This window comes from Periophthalmus magnuspinnatus, chromosome 24 (genome assembly GCF_009829125.3).
Source record: "Periophthalmus magnuspinnatus isolate fPerMag1 chromosome 24, fPerMag1.2.pri, whole genome shotgun sequence".
NCBI classification, from domain to species: Eukaryota; Metazoa; Chordata; class Actinopteri; order Gobiiformes; family Gobiidae; genus Periophthalmus; species Periophthalmus magnuspinnatus.
The window spans coordinates 7,745,140-7,766,405 of NC_047149.1; the positions used below are offsets into that span (position 1 = coordinate 7,745,140).

At 37.2% G+C, this 21,266-nt stretch overlaps 1 protein-coding gene across 2 annotated transcripts; it reads left to right on the forward strand.

Moving 5' to 3' along the window:
* The first annotated feature begins 194 nt into the window (after positions 1–194).
* taf1a (TATA box binding protein (TBP)-associated factor, RNA polymerase I, A) lies at positions 195–7,218 on the forward strand. 2 transcript variants are annotated; one of them, XR_008649231.1, is made up of 12 exons: positions 195–256; positions 1,167–1,330; positions 1,422–1,582; positions 2,374–2,487; positions 2,559–2,754; positions 3,985–4,106; positions 4,783–4,941; positions 5,304–5,370; positions 5,983–6,097; positions 6,599–6,753; positions 6,827–6,994; positions 7,105–7,218. XR_008649231.1 is itself a non-coding variant. In XM_033991416.2 (11 exons), the coding sequence occupies exons 2-11, from the start codon at positions 1,210–1,212 to the stop codon at positions 6,859–6,861; spliced, it is 1,245 nt and encodes a 414-aa protein (XP_033847307.1). In that variant the 5' UTR covers positions 195–256; positions 1,167–1,209; the 3' UTR covers positions 6,862–7,218. The 2 variants fall into 2 exon arrangements, 1 of the variants encoding a protein (XP_033847307.1); XM_033991416.2 differs by having other exon boundaries at positions 6,827–7,218.
* The last annotated feature ends 14,048 nt before the right edge of the window (positions 7,219–21,266 follow it).

Below are 21,266 nucleotides of genomic sequence, written 5' to 3' on the forward strand. Positions count from 1 at the left end.
TACTCCGCCTTTTCCGTTTGTTTTAACCAATGAAAATGCATCCACACATTCACTTCCTTGTTGTGGACAAAGCAACACATGTTTCAGGGACGCACGCGAGTATCACTCAGGAATTTAGTCAGATATTGTTTTAGAATGTGAGAATATCCGCTTTTTGTTTGTTTTATCACATTTCTAGTTGAAGTGGTTGCTTAGCCACATTGAAATTGTAAACACAGTTCACTCGTTCACCAAGGAGTAAAATATATGCAAAAAGGTAAGTTTCATTCATAATTCTTTATTTGCCAATCAATGAGTAGTCGCAGTAGCTTTTATATTTGCAAGAGAATGACGTTAAATCTCTTAAAATGTTGTTGCGCATGTTAAAGGTCCTATATTACACAAAACTGATTCTTGTGAGTTTTCACCTTTGTTATGATGTTGTTACTTCATCAAAAAACAAAACACAAAAACAGCAGTGCCCATGTGCATATGTTGAAGTAGTCTACATCTCCAAAGCTCAAGATGCTCTGTACCTCATTGTGATTTTAGTTCAGTAGAAATGGGCAACTCCAGGGCTGAAATCACCCAACTGATTCTAGTTAAGGTGTGTGGAGTTTAAAAACACAGTGAGGCATTTCCTGTATTACCACATGACATCACAAGGTGGAACAGAGTGTTTTCAGTTTGAGGGTAGAACTAAAATATGCAGGGTTTGTGTGTTAAACATGTGAATGAAACAAAACACAACTCCAGCTATGTTTTTGATAAGGAAACAACATTATAGGATATATCAGAAACTAGCATAATAGAGGCCCTTTAAAGGCACATTATGTAACTTTTCTTGAGGCTTCACCACCTTCTTTTGTTCATGGAGATGTTATTACTTACTGGAATATTCCACAGTATGGCATTTAAATTATATATCCATTTATTCAACTGCAGGTGTTTTTATTGCTGTTGAGTGGGATCGCCTTTCCACAGATCTGACCTGTCACTTGGTCTGGTGCTGTGACCTTTTTGTCTCTGTGGAAAAAGAAGTTTAAGGCCATACAGTGGAACATTCTAGTAGAAGTAGGGTAGAGCATTACCATGTTCATGTGCCAGCAGGTGGCAGTCCTTCCAAAAAAGAAGTTACATACTGCGCCTTTAAGAATCTCGGCTTATTTTTGACTGTTCATAACTAGGCAAATTTCTAACTGAGGAAAATATTCTACTGTGGAAGTCACCATGGATGAAACTGAGACTCAACTCGAACCACAGGAACCAGAAAGTGACAATCTTTCTGTAAACTCCACTGCATCTGTGAAGAAGGCAAAGTTACCTCTTCCTAATTTCCCTATGCTAAAGAGTGAGTGATAAATTACATACATCATACAGCTATTTATCCTTAATAAGTCCTTCCTGTATTGTCAGCTAATGTTTTTTTGTTCTTATCATAGCCCAACGTGAAACTGGACTTCATGAGAGTACAAGGTTGTGTCTGGAGCAGATCAGAGACGCCATGTTGCACCACAGATGGGAGGAGGCTGCAGAGTACATGGAATTTTTCCAACAAATATTAGAGGACAGTACTCATAATCATGAAGCGCAGTATAAAGAGGTAACACAATGCTCACATTAGCAAACACAACCTGATACATTTTTTTTTTCTTTTAAACTCAAGAAATAATACAAAAAGGATTTAAACAACACATTTTCAGGAGCCTGTGACCAATATGAGCGTTTGTGGTCCTGTTCAGGTGTACGATTTTCAACAAATAAGTGAGGGTGACTAACTGAAATATATTATTTGAGAGGGGACTTGTTTAACATCACAATTCTATATGGTCAGAATGTGCTGAAACAAAGCTCAGATTAAAGTGTAACTGCAGTAACAGAACTTCAGACAGAGCAGTGCCTCATGTTAGCTGCACCCTTCAGGGAATGTTGATGACATCTGCTGCAAAGTATCAATTCCCTTTTAAACATTGAATCTTCTGTACCATTTGCATTCTCTTATACTACACCTACTGATTTTAAAGGTGAACTATATAACTTTTCTGGTGGGGAGCTTGCTACCTGCTTGTGTCTGTAGAGTCTCTACTACTTTGCCTGAAGTGCTATTCAGTATAGCATTACACCTATTTAAACCTACCTATTTCTGATGCTGAAAAATAGATTCAAAAGCATGTATTATTACTGTGAACGGGGTCGCCGCTCCACAGATTTGACCTGTAACTTTGACCTCAGCTCTCCTTGGAGATGGATGGGTTCGTTGCTATATTGGGTTATTCTAAGAAAAGCAATAGCATCTCCATGGAGATGTATTAGTGGCAGAACTCTGACAGAAAAGTTACACAGTACACCTTTTAAGTTCTTTTTAATTGCATCAATACAATTTTTGTATTGCAGCAAATTTGGAGAATGGGCATTGAGATTCTTCACCATCACCCAAACTCAAAACAGGAGGACTATAACACTGTTTATGAACGAATTAAACACACAGGAGTAAAGCAGTTCTTGAAGGTACACTGTTTTTATTATTTAGATTTTAGGTGCAAACATTGAACTAATAAGATCTGTGTGAAATATTTCAGTTGTGTTTGGAGCAGTCTTTTCACCTGCTTATCAATGGTCAAATTCAAGAGGCCAAAAACATGCTGACTATTGCGGAGAGTTGGAGACATGGAAAGGAGACCGCAATTCAGATGAAAAGAACTAAACTGATCCAGGCCTATAGGAGTCTACTGGACTATGTCATCTGGTGTGAGAAGGAAGAGGGCTCTAACGAAGGTATAAGTTTACATATTCATTCAGTTTCACTGGTACTTCTCATGTTCTGTGAAGTACTATTATACACCCTTGTAGTCAGAGATGGAAGTAACTGATTACAAATACTCACACCGCTTTAATGGAATAGATTTTTTTGTGTAATTGTACTTTTTGAGTAGATTTTATTTCTACTAGTAAAATTCTAGCATGCAACTGGAATTAGTTACATTTAAAATCAGAGGAGTTACTGAGTACAGCACAAGCCCACGACTGTTTCACCTGCTCTTTGCTCTGTTCTGCTCTTTTCTATACCTTCAAACATTTGAGCGATGCATCGCCTGCTTTGATTGGCTATAGCTCAAAGAATATTCCAGTAGTGGTTTAAAATAAACTTTTACACATTTGAATTGATTAAAGTGCATATGACAGGTTAGAGTACTTTTCTCACTAAATCATAGTTAACATAGTTATTTAAGATGTTACTAAAAATCTTGTTTAGTTTGTTTGTTTTTAATTTTGGTGAAGTTCATCATTTTACTTCCTGGTTGGACACGAGCTGACGGACGTAGAGGTAATTCCAGTTCCATTACCTAGCAACCATACTGTTAACAAAATCCAAAACTTGTTTAAATTACACAATCTGATTAGACAAATGCAATTAAATGGCAACACCTTTATATTGTTAAATGAAGGTTATAACTAAAGTTAAAAATGTTTTCCTTGTGCATAAATTGTTCCTGCATTTTGGATTAATTGTTTGTGTCACTGGTTTTAGAACTTCAGAACTAAAATACATTTTTGTATTTTTCTTCTCAACTTTTTCCCACAAACTGCTACTTAACTGATGTAAAACTATGATAAATATTTACCGCAGGCACTATCCCACCAAACCAAGTCATAATAAGAAAAACATGAAAACCAGTCATCTGCACTTTAAGTTTTGTCCAAAGGAGTAGTATTTTTCATGCTTACTCTTTACATTTACTTAAGTACAATTTTGGCAGTAGTACTTGTTCTTGTAATTGAGTACATTTTTTAGCCATGTAAGTGTACTTTTAATCAAGTACAAATTTTCAGTACTCTTTCCACCCCTGCTTCAAGTTATACAGTAGTGTGAACATTTAGGATGGACCATAACATCACAGTGCCCCCTGCTGTTATCTATTAGAAACTAAATATTCCTTGACTTAATTTAATGACTGTATTTATACACAATAATTGATTTTGAGTTTCATTTGTTTATTTTTTCAGATTTGGCACAAAATGTTAAGATTCAATCCATGCACAAATGTTTCCAACATGCTTCAACGAATATGAAAGAGATTTTTAAATTCCCTGGTGTCTGGGATCCCTTTATATTGAGCTATGTGGAGGTAAGAGAGTGGTACTTTTGAACATACATATTGCTTAGGTGTACGTAAAGAAATCAAGTATAGTGTATAGCAACTGAACTGAAGAAGCTTCTTGGATGAGTGGCAAAACTTTTCAGTCCAGTTGACAGAATTCACACTTTTTTGCTATGGATCTTATATGTGAACAACTGCAAAATCACACAAGAATAGTGTAATTTTGTCTGTTTCACGTGTAATATATCCTCCAAAATTATATTTAATTATTCTTATTTTTTGTATTAAACTATGACATACCTAGGTCATCATTTTACATTTTGTATACTTCAATGTTGCTCTAATAATATTGTTTTCTGTTCAAAACTGCAGAACTGAAAATCCTGCATAGTGGCATTTCACCAAATTCAACAGAAGCAGATTTTTATCTACATGTTTTTATTGTTGAAAAATGTCTTCAAGATATTTTAGAATCCCAATGTTATTTATTTTTTTAATAATCACAAGCAAATACAGAGAAGTGGGCAGGGTTTCGGGGTATGTGAAAACAGAGATTTTCTGAACACTTGAGTTTCGATTGCATGATAATCCAGCATTACTCAAACATGCATGAATCAATCAAAAAGCTCTTAAAAGTCTATAAAAGTCATAATTTGTTCCCCTTGTATGTTGCCTAATTCCTGTGTGTACAATAATTTCCCAGATGTTGGAGTTTTACGATGACGAGAAGGAGGCTCTGAGGATTCTGAAAGAGTATGCCTATAACAACGCGTTCCCTCCAAATCCCAACGCACACGTTTATCTGTACCAGTATCTGAAGAGGCACAACGAGCCAAACAAGAAGCTCCTCAAAGTGCTCAAAGTACAAAAACTATTATTCATCATTAGCATAGACCAATAGCCAGCAATAATATGGTAACTGAGCTCCTATATAGAGAATATTTACAAACAAAGTGTATTTTAGTTATAAAAAGTTATAATTTTTTTTTTTTTTTTTTGGACAATTTAATTTAATTTCATAATGCCACTGTTTTTGGTATAACTCTTTTCTCATGTGTTTTGGAGTGTGTATAGTCCAGTTAACAATTATCGATTTTCACTTGTTAGTCAATGAGTCACAATTATTCTGGTGAATGATTGCAGCCATATATTATTATTTCTGATCATTTGAATTATGTATTTTATTTTAAGTTAATCCTATTTGGGGTTTTTTTTTTTGTTCAGACCCTTCAGTCCTTAGTCCCAAGCCATACACTGATGACTGACTACTGCTCCCTTCTGCTTCAGTTAGGTAAATCTAAAATCCTGGTTATTCTCTAGCTCTAAGCGAGACACGCAATTTCCAGTGTCTCAGAGCTCATAGTCATTCATTAAAGCAGGGGTATTATGCAAAATTTACTTTTTTTGAGCATTCTACCATGTTATAATGTTGTTCCCTCATCAAAAACATGCCTGAAGTGGTTTTATGTCATTAATGCATGTTTTAATATTTTAATGATCTCTACCGGGTCCTGTTTGAATCTTCCTTACGGTTAGCTCTAAGATTCTGCACAATGTTCAGCCCACAAGCCTACGTCACCCATGTTCCCATCCATAAACATACAAAAGCACGGTACAAAACAATACACTACAACTTCACAAACCTGATGTTATATGCAGGAGTGACTTGGGCTGCGAAGCAAAGGGAAGGGGGACTTAGAACATCAAAAACTATTTAAATATGTTAATACATTCTTTTTGGTGAATATAGCATTTTCAAAACAATAAAAGGTAACATAGTGATCTAAATATGTAATATGTTAGCAATTAATACCCCATAGAAGTGTAATACCCCTCTTTAATAACAAAAAATTAACATTTAGTTGAATAAATATAATGTTGTTCATTGTTTCAATGTTTGAAGGTAAAACTAAAAAGGCTTTGGAAGTCACTGTGGATATGCTGGACTACGCTTGCTGGAGGAACAACCTGGAGATCTGGAAGACTCTTACATCAATAATTGAAAAACTACAGTCAGAGTAATCCAAATAATACTTATAATATACCTGTAGTGTTGGCACAATACTCAAAAATTTCAAACCCTATTTCAATACTAAGGAATAGCCTTGATACTCAATATCAATTCCGATACAACAATGATAATTAAAAACACTCTTTATTTGGACAATAGAATGTCATTTTCAACATAGTAGTTTCTTTTCTATTCCCATGTGGCTTTAAATCTGTGTAATCCCTCAGTCGTCCAGGTAGGTTCATAGTGGTCCATGGGTGTATACTAGTCTATTTGTCTTATACTTACTCTGATACAGCTCAAGATTATTCCTAAGATACTCATTTTTGTCTGTGAATGTCACTTTTTTAGTATTGATACCTGCTCAAATCAGTATCTAGTTTCAATACTATTTTTAGGATCGATTAGTGTCTGATTTTCGATACTTTTGACAGCTCTAATCTTGAGACATGTTTCCTTGTGTATGTTGATGTTGCTTAAATGTTTTCTGCATTGTGTGATTGAACAGAGAGGACTTTAAAGACACTGTATCAAAAGTGATGTCTGGGAGGATGGACTGGTGGCCCGCCCTGCACTTCACCACTTTCCACGCTGCCCAGGACCAGAGAGAGAACCTGGAGCTGTGGAGACTCAAGGCCCCCCTGGCCAAAGTGCTGTGCCCGGGTAACTGCAGTGTGGGCTTATGGGGGGTAGTTATACACATGACTGTCTCATGTATTGTGCTGTTGTTTCATAGATATGACTCTGAGGTACTGTGAGGGAGCCATGTAAGAGCCCAGTGCAAACTACAGAGATGGACTACAGATCTGGAAGAATATCTATGACCAATCCCAAATATGATGTGTTTGAAAGAGTGAAGATGATTGTACCATAAGAAGAGGCCTTAAACCTGCTCAGACACAGGGTGGGAGAACATGCAAACTTTACCCAAAAGCCCCACACAACCTGGGGAAAGGGCTAAGTGTGCGAACCACTGCACAGACTACTTTTATTTTATAATTATATAATTTTCAGGACACGGTTCAGGGACTATGTCTCTCGGCTGGCCTGGGAACGCCTTGGGGTCTCACTGGAGGAGCTGAAGGACATGTCTGGGGTGAGGGAAGTCTGGGAGTCACAGCTTAGACTGCTGCCCCCGTGACCCAGTTCTGGATAAGCGGAAGAAAATGGATGGATATATAATTATAATCAGAGAAAATTATAATTATATATAATTTTCTCTGATTATTGGAAGTCATTCTCTTTAGCCTCTGAAGTTTTGAGATTGACCACTGTGTAGTGCTGTTGTTGTGATAATTGTAAATGAACTTAGAACATGAATAGGTATTTTCTGAGGAGGAAAAATACACCATATTATTTCAATAACTGCATGTATTTTTACATATATAAAAAGTCATAAAATGATTTAATTGATCTGAATAATAGTTTATCACTTTTTAAAACAATGATAAGGTTGTCTACAGTTTACACATATTCAGCTTCCTTAGTCGAGTTAATCATTCTGATTCCTGTAGTGTTTACTCTTTAGAGGAGTCACACTACACACACTGCAGTTCTGTAACTGCAAATTAATAAGCTGACCAATTAAATTGTCATACAATTGATCAAACTGGACAGGTTCAGAAAAACACAGAAATTGTTTTTAGTTTTGTTTTTTTGGAGGACACCTACCCGGACACAAACTCTACACAAAGGTCTCATCTGGCCTGAGACGGTGCTAGTCATCATCCCGCCAAGAGCTAGATTGTAATAAGTGTCATGAGGGAAAAGTGTTGGCCCATACACATGGAAATCTATCTCACAAATGGTCAATAGAACACAGAACAGGTTATGCAGAGCTCAGGTGTCTGAACACAAAATTAAAATGCCACTAAGTTTATGATGAAAAGAGTGTGTTGTTTTAGTCGACCTGGTTTCAGGGGCCAATTATTTTAAAATGTAAGTCTTAAGCATAGAACCAAATGCATATTTCAGATCCAGTCTCCTTGTTTCAGACCACTGTGGACTGCACCTAAATGACCCGGTAACATCTGCGCAGGTGATTAGACCCGTGAAAAAGTCCCAAGTCCTGATTTTGAAAAAGGTCAGAGCCAGGACTCTGTTAGACTCCAGAGGGAGAGGTCAGTGTGTTCTAACTGGATGTACGCTGGGAGAATTAGAATTTTCAAACGTGTACAGAATTCCCAGATCGCTCCAGCAGCTGTGGTGGAGCTACGACAGGGAATTGGCTTATATAATGAATTCATGAAAAATGAATTAAATGTATGTAGTACTGTTGTCACAGTATTAACATTTCAAACTTAATAGACTTGATACTCAATAGTGATTCCAATAACATGATGATAATTAAAAAGAAAATAGACAGTAGAACGTAATTTCCAGTATTAAATTGTAGTACTTTCTTTTGTATTACTATGCGGTCTTATATCTGTATAATCCCTCAGTGGTCCAGGTAGGTTTCATAGTGGTCCATGGGTGTATACTAGTCTATGTGTCTTATACTTATTCTGATACAGCTCAAGATCATTCTAAAGGTATTCAGGAAAGGTTTGTTTCTGCCCTGTGAAGTGTGACTTTTTTTTAGTATTAATACCTGCTCAAATTAGTATTTAAATTCTATACTAGTTTTAGTATCAGTATCTGACTTTTGATACTTTGTTTAGCCCTAGTATGTAAGTTTATTTCCAAATGTAGTTGGAAAGGACCAACCCAAATGTGGTATAAAAATAAGTCCTGGCATGAACATCAACAATAACATTACAAAATGATTTGAATCTTGGCCTTGATTTATGAAATATTAAGCTTTGACAAGTAATTTCACAAAAACATGGTAAACATGATTAGCCTATATTTAAGATATTACTAAAACTCTTGACTAGTTTTTTCTTATTTTTCAGTTTGGTCAAGTTTATAATTGTACTTCCTGTTTGGACACTGGAAGCAGATATGACATATGTAGAGGTAATTTCATTACTGTTACCTAGCAACCACAATGCTAACAAGGGCCAGAACTTGTCTAAATAGTTCTGATTAGAAAGTAAGCATTAAGTGTGTTAAACAACAACGCTCTAAACAACAATGCAGTTTTAACCCACACTCCTCCGTGAGGTGCGTAAAAACTGCATAACGCACAGCTCCAAGTTGTTTAATACGCAGTTACCACGGCGACAAACTGAACTGTCTCACCTGTGAATGTGAAGAGTCTGTTCACTGTCTGTAAATGTCTGAAATATGAGTTACTTCAGTGTTTTAAATGAAGCTAGTCCCAACATTGTACTCATAGCTGTTGTGCATTTATTTACCAGTTGCTATGGTGATGTCATGGCGATGTCATGGCAATGGCCGCATTGATATAGAATGTGATTTAACTGTTGCCGGACTACTACCAATACCATCATTTAGATGATTTCCCTGGAATTGTCAGTCTCTACTGAACTAATGGTAAAAGGAGCTGTTAACTTGAAAACTACCACTTCATGACATCACAAAGTGGAACAGAGCATGTTCAAATTTGGAGGTATAGGCAGATTAATAATAAAGGATTAATCAAACGTGTGAATGAAACAAAACACAAGTCCATGTATGTTTTTGATGAGGTTTTATATTTTAACATGGCTTAAAGTCCATTTTGTGTAATACAGGACCTTTAACCACTACTGTATCTCTATAATTGATATACTTTTTGAACAGTCTGACAAGAAGCTGGTGAGGCTGCAGGCGAAATGTCTTCAGGGGAAAAAATGATGCCAAAAATATCCTCGACTTTCGTTAACACTGTTCAGTTCAAAGTGACACCAGCGTATCTTTGTTCTCTGCTGTGGCTGCAAAAATATCACTTCTGATCATGTGTGTTAGACTGTGGGCGCAACATAAGGTTTATCACTTAGCAGGAATCACAACGCAACCGAGGCCTGTGCCGAATTATAATGCATTTGTTGTACGTTAAAGGTGCATAGTGGGGGGTCTGTCACCGGCTTGTCTCCATGGAGATGTCATTGCTTTGCCTTGAGTGTTCCACAGTATAGCATTACACTCATCTATCTTGCATTTATTAAAACCATTGCTCAAAAATACCTTGACAAACATGCATTCTTACTGTGAACAGGGTCACCTCTCCACAGATCTGACTTGTAATTCGGGCAGGGAGCTTCATCTGCATGTCTCCTTGGACATAGATAAGTTTAATGTCATACTGTGGAACATTCTTGGCAAAGCAAAAACATCTCCAAGGAGACAAGCTATTTGTGACGACAAAAGTAATAGTGCTCCTTTACATATTTCTTATATTTCTCATACATATTGGTATATCAGTACTTTGTTACATTTTACTTCCTATTTTTAATACTTTTTTATATATTCTTCTTGCTTGATATTAATGTGGCTTTTGCATTATTTCGTGCAAGTAATTTCTATACTATCAACTCAATACTTTACTATCACTACTATTACTACAACTACTACCAGCTTAATACTCATTCAAGTCTGATGAGAGAAGTGTCTTGTCAAAGGGCACAACAACAGCATGCAATCAGGCTGTTGGGCTTCATACAGGCTACTATTAACTACTCCAGCTACTACAGTACTGCTACAACATCTACTTAGTTACTTTTACCCCTCCTAAGTATTTGAATTACGGTAATTCAATCTACAAGATGTGAAACAATTGTACCATTTTGTTATTTCAAAAAGCCCAGTATAAAAAATGTTGGCTTGGACAGAAAGGGTTTATTTAGGACTAGTTGGAGGGAGGTTGTCGGAGCGTGCAGAGGTGGCAGAGTAGAGCGGAGTGTTATATAATGTAGTGCACGGGGCTCACCTGAGGCCTACTAACTCAATGTGTCTGCTGTGTGTTTTCTGCGATAAGAGACAAATCAAAATGGAATGACTTTGCTGCAAGCTGCTTTCCAACAAGGTGAAGTGAAAGAGTGAACCTGCCGTGCAAAGGGATGTGATGATATTCAAACTTAAATGTGCTCTATGGAACATTTCTGCGATTACGCGTGTCCTGTAAATCCTGGAGAACTGGCAAATAAGACAAAAAAGACGTTTTCTAGGACTTTTGACCTATTTTGACCTTGAAAATTACTCAAAATGCAGGAAATTACACCTATTTTGGCAACAGTAGCTCAGTTGGTAGAGTGTTTGTCCACTGACCCACCTGGCTGCCTGTGCAAATCTAGCTTCCACAGATGAATGCTGTTTCTGTGTCCTTGGGCAAGACACTTACCCTACCTCGCCTCAAGTGTCTTAGTACACTGGTGTATGTTTGTGTGAATGGGTGAGTGGGTTCCTTGATGTAAAGCACGTTGAGTGACTTGAAGGTGGAAAAGCTCTATATAAATGCTAGACACGACCATGGCATCACACATAGGCAGCCCTGATTTACTACCAGCATCCCTGGGCCCACAGTATATATGTCTCAAATGCACTGCAGTCATACCACATTGCACAAGTATAGTATTCATTTGCAGTCATTGTGCACTTACTGTATAGCCTTAGACTCACCTTAATTGTAAAACTATCCAGGAAAATAATTTCAAGCAAAGTGTGGGAACCTTGAGAGTCACCATCTGCTTGTCCAACTTATCTATTTTGCATGTATTAAAATACCTTGAAGCATGTATTATATTGTTAACTGACTTACCTCTCTATGGAAATGGATACATTTAATGTCATACTTGGGAGCATTCCAGACAAAATAGTAGTATATCCATGTAGACAAGCAAATGATGGCCCCTACTAGAAATGTTAGTGCATTTGTAAAATCTATGAAATAATGTACATATCCTACAGCACTACCAGCATCTTTTTCCTCTCTATATATCCATTCTTTAACCCAGACCCTCACTATTTCAAATCTTTTAAATTGGGCCTCTTTTACCGACTATATCCAAAACAGTGTAGTTTTTGTCAAACACAATTTTAAACCCAGTGGAATTGCTAAACTGTAAATGAGAATATTATGAGACTGTGGATACTGCAGGTTACATAAAGCTATAGTACTGATACTCTTCCATATTTATCCTGTAGGGGGCGCCAGTTAGTTACAATGACAAATCACCCCTTAACTGCTCAGTGTTTCTGTCCTGTGCTTCTTATGTTGTTCTCCATCTTTTTTTTTATGAATGAACAGTGTGTAAAGTACAGACATATTGTTTTACTGAAGCTGTGATGCATTACATCATCTCATAATTCATGTTGTGGGTGTATATATAATGACTGTATTTGATGTAAACACATAATTGTACCTCTGTGTTTCCTACTCATTCTTCCTGATAGCTGACTAGAGGCAGGTAATACATGTTTATATTGGTTTAGGAGGCTTTAATCAGCTCAGCGTAGGGATATAAAGCTGACATCATGGGCCTACTCCACATATTCAAATCCACTGGTAAATACGTTTGCACAGCTGGTGGTTCAATTCCATTACTAGTGTAGTGTTGCACAAACTGTTGTGCTATTTGACTAGACACTTTACCCACTTTGCTTGAATAAAAGTACCACTGTGATTTCGTAACACATTAAACCCAGGGGTTCCCAAAATCGAGGCTGCAATAAGATATTTGTTTTACTGATGTTTCACCTGACTGGGCGACAGGTGCGTTGGAGGAGAGGCACTTGACTGAAAGGTTAAGAAGACTCCCGCACACTGTCTCACTCTTGGTGGGGAAAGTCAGACTGACCAAAACGTTGTATTAATAAAAGTGAACCAAGAGTGAGACAGTGTGCGAGAGTCTTCCTAACCTTTCAATCTAATAAACTACTAAAATAAGCAGGATTAAATCATTTTAAATATTTTCAACAATATCCACTGTAATCTGATCATTTATAGCTGGCCCATTCAATTTGTGGCCCAGGGGCCAGATTAGACCCTCCAAACAATCTTATCTGGAGCCCAAAAACATTTTATTTTAAATATTTTCTCTTGTTTACTTGTTTAGTTAGTCCTAGTTTAGACCTTGTTTTATTCTGGGCTAGTAGTCATTTAGTTATTTTGATCCTGGTTTAGTCCTTGTTTAATACTAGTTCAGTACCAGGGATGGAAGGTAATGAAGTACAAGTAGTAAAGTACTGTATTTGCCACCCCTTATTGTAATATCCTGACTAAAATTTTTGAGTCCAAGCCTCGGCTTTGAGCAATCAAAAATAAATACACAAAATTCATGACAAAATTAAGAAATTGATTTTCTCATGTCACTGTGACCAAAATATGTATCATTTTTTAATCAATATCACTACAATTCCACTTTAACAAATTAACACTAGTGTGAAATACTTTAACTTTTTCTCTTAAAGTACCGGTACATTTTTAAAGGGGTATTTAAAGACTTTTACTTTTTGCCTCTGTATCTATACTTGTACTTAAGTAACAAGACTGAGTACTTTATCCACCGCTGTTCAGTACTGGTTTGCCAATTTTGCAGAGGCATGTGGGTGAAGCCGGTGTGGTGAGTTTCCAGCCTCGTTGCATAGCCCTGATTTACAGATCAGTGGGTGTACACTATACCAACACTATCTTTATATTGTTATTTTTTGTTGTTATTTTTTATTTTTACTAAAATCCATCTAGTTTTAATCCTAAAATCTCACCAAATGTGGTCCGATGACTTGGCAAAACATGTTACGTATGACTCAGAATAACACGTCTGGACGATTGAAATACGGGACAGGCTCTGAACATCCTTTCAAGTACTTCATAAAGTACATTTAGTCATGCAGTCATTCCTGTTGGCATGAATGCTATACTCTGATACCTGTATATGACTAGTCAGAACACAGTCATCAGAATATGTTTGAAAATACCCATTACTTCAGTGGGGTGATACAGCAGTGACCATACAGTACTGTGCTTAGAGTATGATGATCACATACATGGTAAACGGCCAAAAATACTTATTCCTTTTTGATTTCAAATTCATTTTTATTTATATTTTGCTATGACTTCACGTTGCATGAAGTAAGCAAAGAGGGGGTTATAAACAGACCGTGAAATGCCGAGACTGAGGTTAAAATATAGAACATCATATGACAGTGGCCAGAATAAACCGGTCCTGCTTAGAGATAAGGTTAAAGTAAGCAGATTATAAAAGATGAGTAACGCCCAAAATCATAAGGAGATATTTTCACAGTCAGTGTTTAAAAGTACACTATGTAGCCTTTCTAGTGAAGGGTTAACCACCTGCTTGTTTCCATGGAGAAGTTATTGCTTTGCCTGAATTGTTGCACAGTGTGGCATTAAACATATATATTTTTCATGTACTCAATTACACGTTTTTATAATAATAATAATAATAATGCCTTACACTTGTAATGCGCTTTACACTTGTAATGCGCTTTACAGGCTTGTCAAAGCGCTACACTATAGTCATTATTTATTCATTTCCACACTTGGTGATGGTAAGCTACTAATGTAGCCACAGCTGCCCTGGGGAGACTGACGGAAGCGAGGCTGCCAATCTGCGCCATCGGCCCCTCCGACCACCACCTATCATTCACACACACAGCGGGACTCGATCCTCCGACCTTCGGGTTGCGGGACCAACACTCTAACCACTGAGCCACTATTGCTCAGATGTCCCTTAAAAACATGTGGTTGAGGTTGTGTTTGCCTCTCTCTCCACAGATCTTACATGTAACTTGGCCCTGGTTGCGCCACCTGCTTGTGTCCATGGAGATAGATTGACCTTCCACCAGTAAAGTTACACAGTGCACCTTTATCTGTCAGATTGTAGATTTGTTGACCTGGTTTATGGTTAATATCTCTGTAATTACTGGGTTTATTCACATCAAGCAAAAAACGACACACAGTTCAACATTTTCTCTGTCAATGTGAAATAATAATTTTTTCACAATGGCTTCAACTGCATAAACATGATTGTTGTCAGTTGAAAGGACTTAAAGTGTAACTAAACACTTTTGCTTGTATCTGGTCTTTTAATAGAATTGTTGTCTATTCCTAGTATTTTTTGGCAACTTTAGAGCAAACTAGGTAAATGTGAAGCTTTCTGAGCCACAACGCATAAATCTGTACTGTCTTTAGTGGGTAATTTCAATTTTTTTTAGTGTTTCTGATCACAAACACCTGGCTGCAGGGGCAGAGTCTGAGGTGTGGATATCTGTTAGACCAATCACACTGCTCCTTATACCTGTAGACCCCGCCCCTCCTCCTCTTTGCACTGCACTCACGTCAAGGGATCAACATTTGTGGATCATAAATTAGTATATTTCTTGCAAATATTTAATCTCTCATAGTGCTATATGCTCCTACCCCAAATTCTAGTCAACTCAACTAATTATTTTGTTCTAGGCCTATATTTCATTCACTTTTTGTGCAAAACTTTAACCTCAACCGAGACCTTTACAGATAGTTTTGATGGATTCCACTAATATCATATCAATTTGAACTCCAAGCTCACTGTGTCTCCTCTCCATCTCCAAACGGGACAGTGTACGGGCCCAGAGCTAATGTTTACATTTTTGGACCATTAGCTCAACAATATTTTCTTGTTGCTACGGTGACGGTGCGGATGAGTCAGTCCCAGACAAGGCCCAGAGGCTCAGAGCAGGCCTGCTTAGACCCTCACATCCAACTGTTATGGTCAGGAGTAAACCAGACTGTAGCAGGAATCTATCGCAGCGGCAGCCCTGGTCCTACAGCAGTATAAAGAACTATAAATCATGTTTCACACAATTATTTTATTATGTTAGCCAGATATAATATTATTGCGCTAACGTGACAACATAACATTATAGATTCCCTATAGATGTAAATAGGCTCTGAGCACAGCAACACGCTAAGATATCTCACTGTGTCTCAAAGTGAACAGTCACTTTTATTAATATCAACCAGCTGGAGACACGTCAGAAGTCTGTGGTGGAATTTGCTGTTTAACTGTCAAATTACAGATTTATTGACCTGGTTAATGGTTAATATCTCTGTAATGAAACAAAAACTGGCACAAAGTTCAATGTCTTCTCAGGAAATTATTTTTTTATGAAAGTTTCAAAATGTGGTGCCAGTTTGAACACCAAAAATGTGATTGTTGACAGCTGAAAGGACTTTAAACCATAAGATTATTATGGTGTGTGTGCCCAATCTCAAGCAAATAATGATAAAATTAAACATCTGGGGAAGATACTGGGGTAGAGTGGGCAAAAATTGTCCTCAAGAGTAACATTACTTCAAAATCATTTTATTTAAGTAATAGTGATCCAAGAGAATAGTTAGAGTGAAAAGTATTTGGAGAAACTACTACTCAAGTACGAGTAACCTGAAGAGTGACTGTCGGCACGTAACATCTGATTTATAAATTGAAGTTAATCTAATAAAGAGTAACCATAACTTTTATTTAAGAGTACTGCTATACTGTACAATATATTACTCAAGAAGGAGTCAAAGTGTGGTACGTGAAAACTACTCAGACAAGTACAAATTTTTCAAGAAATACTGCCCACCTCTGTTACTTTAATACTTCATCATAATACTTCTATTCTCCTTGTCTGAACTCCACCATTATGACTACCACAACACTTGTTTGGACAGATTGCGTGCTGCAGACAGGAGGCAGCTCTGGCTCGGCAGTGGCCTGTTTTTCGTGGTTCTGGTATTGTCTTGGCTCTCTCTCTTGTTTTTGGTCATGTGCTCCGAGCTCCTCCGTCTGCAGCGCTCCATCTGTGCTCCTCTCCTCTCCGTCTGAGGAACGCCCGGCACATTCTAATCCCTCTATTTAGAAAAAGACTGGACCAGATGGAAAGAGAGACTTGTGCACTGTAAGCAAAGAGCAATTCATAAATGGGCTTTTGATTAGAGAGGCAAAATAACAAAGTGATAGAGTTAGGAGATTACAGTGGGCATGGTGGTAGTCAGTGTTAGGAAGTAACTAAAGAGCCTACATGTACCGGAAATATATTCAGATACTAATATGAGGGTATGCAGAATGTAGTTACTTTCCTAAATTTAAAGGAACACATCACAGTACTTAATTAGTACTATTAGTGAGGGGGCGTTCCTGTGTGGAGTTTGCATGTTTCTCCCTGTGTCGGATGGGTTTGCTCCAGACTATGGACTAAATCAAGATCTGGAGACGGGTCCCCAGCTGCACTGAAGGATGGGTCAAATGCAGAGGACATTTCCTTAAGGGGACAATAAAGTGCACCTTAATCAACCTTAAACATGTGCACTTTCTTCTTCTATAGTTAGATAGATAAAAAAAAAACATAACAGATGGTGCAATAAACATAAAGCTGTTCTAATCCTATGCTGCATTTTACACCATAATATAATACTAGTTAATGTGAAAGTATTCCAAATATTCAGAATACAGTACAAAATACATCTTAATACAGGTATTCAGTATTCTATAGTGTTCTGCTTCCTGGTAGCAGCAGTAGTACACAAATTAGTAAAGAAAAAAAAAATATATTTAAAGGAGTATGAAATAATCAGGTATTTGTCAATCAGGCTTACTAGTATATGCAGGAGTAACCTAATAATAGTAGTAGCCATAAAAGTAGTAGTAGCAGCAGTAGTAGTAGTAGTAGTTTAGTAGTAGTGGCATTATCCTCATTTGTAAGTAGTGTAGTAGTAGTAGTAGTAGTAGTAGTAGTAGTGTAAGTACTTGTATTACACTTTATTAATTAGAAAAGATAATTTGAGAATAACAATAATTTACACCGGAAAGTGAGCAGTACTTATTTAGTAGGTTCCAGCGCAGTAGTAAGAAGTACAAGTTGACTTAGTAGTAGTAGCAAAAAGTCTATTTTAGTCTAGTATGGTATAAAGTAGGTAGTACAAAAGGTAAGTACTCTCTATTTGAATAGCATTGTTCACAGTTAGCAGTCATACCAGTAGTGATGAAACTTTTGACTGGTGTTTGTATTGAAGTATCATCTTCCTACTTCTTCATACAGTGTATGAGTACATGTGTGTGGTGGTTTGGGGTTACATAAGGTCGTCCTGTGCTTGCTGTACCTACACTGTTGAACCATAGAGAGTGGAGCAGAGGAAGTGGTCTGTTAGCGTGTTAGTCACACTTTCCATCAGTTAGGGCCTATCTCATATGTGTGCGGATATACACAACGTCACATTTTCCATAAGATGACTTTTATTATCAAGATGTCACCAGATTTCTTCTGATTTAAGTTAGTAGGAATCAGTTACATGCACATTTATTTAGTACTTTCAATACAACAAGTTTCAAAATACATGTGTTCATTTTTCAAGTAAATGAGTAAATGAAAGTTAAAACCATACTTTGGAACTACATCTCCATGGAGACAAATAATTAATTAATGAGGCCTAATGTAATCTTTGTGGTGGAGGATTCGCTGCCTCGTTTGAGTTGTTATTGCTTTTCTTGGAATGTTCCATCATGTGGCATTAAACTTATCTATTTCCATGAAAACAAGCAGATGGCACTTCAAGGCCAAATTACGTGCCGGTTCTGCGGAAAGGCAACCCTTCTCACAGTAAGAATGCATGTTTTTCGACGTATTTACGACCTGCGATTGAATACACACAAGATAGTTTAATGTTATGTTGTGAAACAATCAGGGCAAAGCAATAGCATCTCCATGGCGACAAGCAGAAAAGTTACATAGGGCACCTTTAACAAGAATTGATTTACAACAGTAGCTTTAGTTTTAGTGCTGATACAAATATCTAAACAGCCATGGAAAATATGAATATGTAGAGAGTCCTTGAGTAGCACAGAACCACCCTGTTGTTTGCTTGTCTGGTTCCTAGAAGCTGTTTGTTTAAGAGTTTTGTGTCATGATCATTATTTGAAAAGTCACACTGGTCAGACTGGTTACATTTGTGTAGCTGCTCCCATCAAAGCCAAGAAATTGGGCTAGTTTTTAATGCCACTGTTTTAAAAGTCTGTTTTATGTTCATTAAATCAATATTAATTTCTTTTTTAATATGAGATACAATGCAATGATGATTAAACAGACAGTAAAGATAATATGGTATAAGCTTTGTGCAAAATGCCAAACCACCTGCTGCATAATGCTACGACTGCACAAAATATCTCGTCCTATTATGGAAAAGTCTGTAGTTTCGACCTCTTCAAACATGTTTTGAAATGCATATGAATCTTGTATTAGTTTATAATATTCATATTTCTGTCTCCTCTCAAACACCCCTGGAGTTGTTTACAATGTGCTCTCTGAAGAGAACCCTACTTTTTAAAACATATATTGCAAATCAAATTGCAGTACTTGTCAAAAAAAATAGCTGTTTGATTTTTCCTTGTATACATTATTTCTATCTTGCAGCGAGTCACATTGAAACTGGAGTGACTGGAAACCCAATCGGCTGTGGCTTTGATCAGCTGTGTCCATTATAAATAACTGCACACAGCACTAAGAATAGAGCCAGGATACGTGCCCTACATTGTTTCTGGTTCGCCCATGGGAATACACACAGATTAGGTTGTGTTTGCTGCCCCATGCCAAACGGACCCTTTCACCTCTGCTTGCTTTTGGTCAAATAAAAACTTTAATTCAAAAATGTGAATTTCTAGGAGGAAAACTACATATCCTAAAAATATATTGTCCAAATCTTAATATAAACATTTTTTTTTTACTGCAACCTATCTCACCTCTGTCTCCTCATCTCCTCCTCTGAGGTGGCTCAAGCATCTGTTCTGGATGGACTATGTCTCTTGGCTGGCCTGGGAACACCTCAGGATCCCCTCGGATGAACTGGAGGAAGTCTGAGAGTCCCTGCTGCCCCTGTGACTTGGCCCTGAATAAGCAGACGAAGAGGGATGGATGCTTGTCTCCATGGAGATAGCTAAGTCTAATGTCATACTGTAGAACATTAAAGTCAAAGCAATAACATCTCCATGAGGCACGCAGATAGTGGACCCTCCATAAGAAAATTGACACAGTACATCTTTAATAATGGTGACAAAATGACGTGAAAGAATGACGTAGATGGTGGTGGAGAAGAGAAGGAGATGGGAAGTGTGAAGTGGCTGATAATTACGCTGCTGCGATGGAGATAGATAGTTGGAATAGAGCTTTATAATGTATTGGAGACTAGTGCACTTAAACAGTATGGCTAGGTAGATAGGTGCCAGGCTATGATTGGCTGACAGCAACAGACTAAATATATCAAGATGAAGGGGACATTTTATAGCAGTAAAAGTATTGCCAAAACCTGATTCCTAGCTTAAATTTTCTACGTGTTGCTTGCCGAATATTGTTAAGACATTCATCTTTTGTCTGCTTACACAAAAGGTCAAACGAATAGTATTCAATGAGCCGAAGGTGCGGAGATGGAGCGACTAACTTCTCAAAAATGTGCCTATGACTCAGACAGAGAAGTTACATAAAGACCTGGATGTAGGTTAACCAAACAAAAGGAGGCAAGTCCAGGTTTACTGATTACATGTATTCTATTATGTTATGACAACTGCTATGCACTCAGAAAGTATCAATTCTGAGGCAATGGAAAAGGACCAATTAAAAGAAAATTGTTGCATAATAAAAGAATCGCTTGGAATTCACATTTACCACATTTGCAGAGTTAACACATGCACAGCTTTCAAATATTCATTGCAACTCCCTACATGAAGAAGGTCCCAGGTCTGAATCCCATAATCACTATGCAGGGCAGAGTGGAGTTGCATGATTTTAGAAAAAAAAAATTAGGCCCTGATTTTTAAATTTTTTTTATATACAAGTATTTTGCGATTTCAATTTATGTTCAAAAAGTAGACTTCTGTTCAGAGTGCACATTTAAAGGCTGATCGAGCGCATATACATTTGAGACAAGACTGAAATTTGATCTGAGATTCTCATATATTTCACAACATATGCCTATCTATTATTGAAATAACTGCAGTTTTTTTGTTTTTTTTTTTCAAAACTAGAATTACTATTTCAGTTTGATTATGATATATATTGTGCTTTGGAGTTTGCATGTTCTCCCTGTGTCTAGGTAGGTTCCATCTGGCCACTCTGACTTCCATCATCAAACTAGCAAGCTAATCCTCCAGGTAGATACTCCTGATCAATATCCTGGCTCAGTGTCACCAACTGGAGTGTTGGTGGGTTTTGCGGCCTATATTTCCCATTGACATTTGAAAATTGGTCAAAAATGGGTGAGACAAATTACAATTTATCCTTGGATGTATAGCATAATAATTTGAGTTTCCACATAAACT

Bases quoted from the DNA above. Each gene is read 5' to 3' on its own strand.
- taf1a (XM_033991416.2), top strand. From the start codon at position 1,210: ATGGATGAAACTGAGACTCAACTCGAACCACAGGAACCAGAAAGTGAC. The intron at 2,488-2,558 runs GTACACTGTTTT...GAAATATTTCAG, and splicing joins GAGTAAAGCAGTTCTTGAAG to TTGTGTTTGGAGCAGTCTTT. The intron at 6,754-6,826 runs GTAACTGCAGTG...GTTGTTTCATAG, and splicing joins GGCCAAAGTGCTGTGCCCGG to ATATGACTCTGAGGTACTGT.